The following is a 4,338-nucleotide window of genomic DNA, read 5'->3' as shown; positions in this document are numbered from 1 at the left end:
ACAGTTTAGTGAGTCTTTACGAATGTCACTCGAGGGCGTAGTTCGACAATTAACAATTGTGTAATGTGTATGATCTATGTAGGTACACCTTAAAGAGAAAAGTTCTAACAATCTCCCTTGTACCACATAGGTCATAACCCGATATTAAACAATGTTGACCTTAAGAGCTCTAAATTTTATTGTCGAAAATAATGAGTGGCGTCTCAAAAACAACAATGTCGGTCCATTGAAAATAAAAATATAGGATCACAAATGACCTTTGCCACATTTAGCATGACTAGACCCATCTGTGGTCACAATACTAATATCTCCAACGACATAGATTAAGTATGGATGTGTAGCATGAAAATAACATGTAATGTGATCCCGAACATGTTCATTTTCAACCGTCCAACCTTATGATTTATAATGATTTCTTTATTCTACTTAATCAAACTTTATATGTGCAACCATAAATGAATAAGTAGATAACTTTATTTCAAAAAATAATCATCAATAGTAAACAAAAAATTAATACAAACTCCCACTAAAAAGGAAACATCGGAAGGACTAACCACCCCCATAATGAGCTACATGCTCCTTAAATGCCTTAGGTGGTAAGCCCTTAGTTAAGCGGATCGGCTATCCGAGATTTGTATTAACATACTCAATTGTCATATGATGATCTTTAACCCTCTCTTTCGACAAGAAACTTGATGTCAATGTGCCTAGACTTTGACCTTAACTCTTGTTGTTCTTGGAATAAAGTTCTCATGGCTTTATTATCACAATAAACCGTTAATGGTTTCTCAATGAAACCCATTGCATGAAGCCCGTAAGTGAAATTTCTATACCACTTTACTTGATTTGATGCTTCAAAACAAGCAATAAATTCTGCTTCCATAGTGGAGGAGGCTATTAGTGTTTGTTTGACACTTTTCCATGATCTGACACCTCCAAATTTAACATGAAAAACATAACCAGACGTGGATTTTCTACTATCCAAGCAACCAGCAAAATCTGAATCCGAATACCCAATCAACTCAAAATGATCGGTTTTTCGGTATGTGAGCATAAAATCTTTTGTCCTTTGCAAATACCGCATCACCTTTTTAGCCGCTTTCCAATGATCCATTCCCTCGGATTACTTAAGTATCTGCCTAGCATTCCAACTCGTCACAATATCCGGGCGCTGCACAAACTTGAGCATACATAAGACTCCCTACTATTGATGCATAAGGAATATCTTGCATTTGTTCTTTCTCTAAATCGTTCTTTGGACATTGAAGCAAACTCAATTTATCACCCTTAGCAATGGGGCATCACCTAGTGCACAGTTTTGCATGCCAAACCTACTTAGCACCCTTTCAACATAAGCCTTTTGTGATAAGCCTAGAATGCCACGTGATCTATCACGATGAATTTCAATGCCTAGCACAAAAGATGCTTCACCAAGATCTTTCATCTCAAAATTCCTTGAAAGAAATCGCTTGGTTTCATGCAAAAGGCCTATGTCACTGCTCGCTAATAGGATGTCATCAACATATAGCACTAGAAAAATAAATTTACTCCCAATCGATCTTGTGATAAACACATTGATCCACATCATTTTCCTTAAAACCAAAAGAGGAAATGATGTGATCAAACTTTAAATACCACTGACGAGATGCCTGCTTTAAGCCATAGATGGATTTCTTTAATTTACAAACCAAATGTTCAGAGCCTTTGGACTCAAAACCATGAGGTTGCCTCATATAGATAGTCTCCTGAATGTCACCATTCAGAAAAGCTGTCTTAACATCCATCTGGTGTAACTCTAAATCATAATGAGCTACAAGTGCCATAATAAGTCTACAAAGAGTCTTTCGATGAAACAGGAGAGAGAGTCTCTTTATAGTCAATGCCCGCCTTTTGAGTAAAAGCCTTTTGCAACAAGGCGTGCTTTATATCCGGCTCAATGCTACCTTTTGAGTCTCTTTTGGTTTTGAAAATCCATTTGTTAGCAATGGGTTTGACTCCATTAGGCAACTCGACAAGATCCCAAACGTCATTGTCTTTCATAGACTTTAACTCCTCTATCATGGCATTCATCCAATCTAAGAAGTGAGCACTTTGTTTGGCTTGAATGAAAGTAGTAGGATCATTTTCCATTCCTATATCAAACTCATGCTCTTGGAGATAGACTATATATTCATCTGAATTAATAGCTGCTCTCCGGCTCCCTAGTTGATCTCCTTATTGGCACTTCCAATTGAATTTGTTGAGGTTCTTCTATAATAGCAGGGGCCAACTCAGGAATATTTAGTTGATCTACAACCGCATCCTGCCTAATGACAGGTGTGATCAACTCATCTCTGTGGATATCCATTAAAGGAATATCAACATGCTCTTCTTCAAAAGTAATATTCCGTTGTTGTGTGCTCCCACTATCCTCAACATCCTCAATAAATTTGGCATTATCCGTCTCAATTAGGGTATTGGAAGAGGGGCAATAAAACTTGAAACCCCTTGACCTTTCCGAATAACCAATAAAGTAGCAACTAACTGTTCTTGAGTCCAGTTTTCCTTTCATTAGGCCTATATGGCCTAGCCTCACCGGACAACCCCAAATATGTAAATGCCTTATCTTTGGTTTCTTTCCGGTCCATAATTCATATGGGGTTTTAGTTCTTTGCTTTACTAGGTACTCGGTTAAGGATATATACTTCGCGTCTTTAAGGCTTCACCCCAAAGAGACTCGGTAAGGTAGAATGACAAATCATACTCCTAACCATGTCCTTTAGAGTCCGATTCGTCTCTCGGATACACCATTTTGACGCGGAGTCCCCGGCATGGTGTATTGAGGAACGATGCCACATTCCTCCAAGTATCTTGCAAATGGTCCCGGATGTTGGCCTTTTCCATCATACCTACCATAGTATTCACCACCACGCGGTCGGATCGATAGCTTTAATTTTTCTTAGAATGTTGATTTTCAACTTCAGCTTTATAGGCCTTAAATACATCCAAAGGATCGTGGATTTTTCATGAATTAAGTATAGATACCCATAACGAGAATAGTCATCTGTAAACGTGATAAAATACCGTTGACCATTCCAAGAAGCCGTAGGAAATGGACCACAAATATCGGTATATATCAAGTCTAAGACACTTGAACTCCTGCTGGCACCAAACTTCCTTATATTTGTTTGTTTACCCTTTATACATTCAATACAAACTTTAAAGTCTGAAAAATCAAGGGCACCAAGAACTCCATTTGACACAAGCCTTTCAATTCTCTGTTTAGAGATATGACCCAAACGCATGTGCCCACAATGTAGGGAGTTCTCATTAATTAATCTACGCTTAGTACCATAGTTATTAACATGCAAAGTTTCATTTAACCTTAAGTGAGAGGCATCCAAGTCTAACTTGTATAGATTATCAATCAAAGAGCACATGCAGATAAGATTTGAATTTTGAAAGAGACTAAATATTCCTTTTCCAACTGAACAAGTATAACCGGTTTGTCCAAACAGAAATAGAAATTAAATTCCGCCTAAAAAGACGGTACATAAACAAATCTCATCTAAATCCAAATAAAAACCGGACTCTAATTTTAATCTAAAGACTCCAATGTCCTCAACACATGCCTTATTGCCATCACCCATGTAAATGAACCTTTCGTATCACTTGGCTTGCGGCTCCTTAGACAACCCCCGCATGGAAACACTAATGTGAATAGTTGCTCCCGTGATCTATCCACCAAGAATTAGAAGGTACCGGCAAGATTTAATTCAAACAAACAAAACTAAATTCATTACCGCTTTGCTTTGCTTTCCACTTTATATACTTTGGACATTCTTTCTTAATGTGACCTGGGTTTCTTACAAAAAGTAACAAGTAGCCCCGAACTCGCTTTATCTTTCGCATTCACCGTGGTGTCACATTATCTGCGTTCCTTTACCCTTATTATTCCATTTTCTTTTCTTAGTGCTTGAATTGCCAATAGAGGAAGTGGCCAAGTGAGCACTTTCTGCTCTCTTGTTTCACCTTTTCCTCTTCTTGCACACACCGAAGCAATGAGCTCATTAAGAGTCCATTTCTCCCTTTGAGTATTATAATTGATCTTAAAGGGACCAAATTGTGCAGGAAGAGAAATAAGAATGAGGTGCACAAGGAGATCATCAGAGAACTCCAACTTTAGTGCCCTCATTTTGGCAACAAGATTAGATATTTCCATAATGTACTCTCTAACATTTCCTTTGCCAAGATACGCATGGTGACAAGTTTGCTAAGAAGCGTACTTGCCTCCACCTTTTCCGATGCAACAAATCGGGCTGCAACTTGGCTTAGGAATTTCTTGGCATTTTCTTCCTT

At 38.1% G+C, this 4,338-nt stretch overlaps 1 protein-coding gene across 1 annotated transcript; it reads right to left on the bottom strand.

The window, feature by feature from the left end:
* Positions 1–667: 667 nt before the first annotated feature.
* On the bottom strand, positions 668–1,114 carry LOC147479864 (secreted RxLR effector protein 161-like). Its single transcript, XM_086578509.1, has one exon. It carries the CDS (start codon positions 1,112–1,114, stop codon positions 668–670), a length of 447 nt encoding a protein of 148 aa, XP_086434635.1.
* Positions 1,115–4,338: the final 3,224 nt, after the last annotated feature.

The sequence above is a fragment of the Coptis chinensis genome, chromosome 8 (genome assembly GCF_015680905.1).
Source record: "Coptis chinensis isolate HL-2020 chromosome 8, ASM1568090v1, whole genome shotgun sequence".
NCBI lineage: Eukaryota > Viridiplantae > Streptophyta > Magnoliopsida > Ranunculales > Ranunculaceae > Coptis > Coptis chinensis.
Note: the sequence above shows the minus strand (reverse complement) of the source record. Positions and strands in the feature narration are given on the sequence as shown.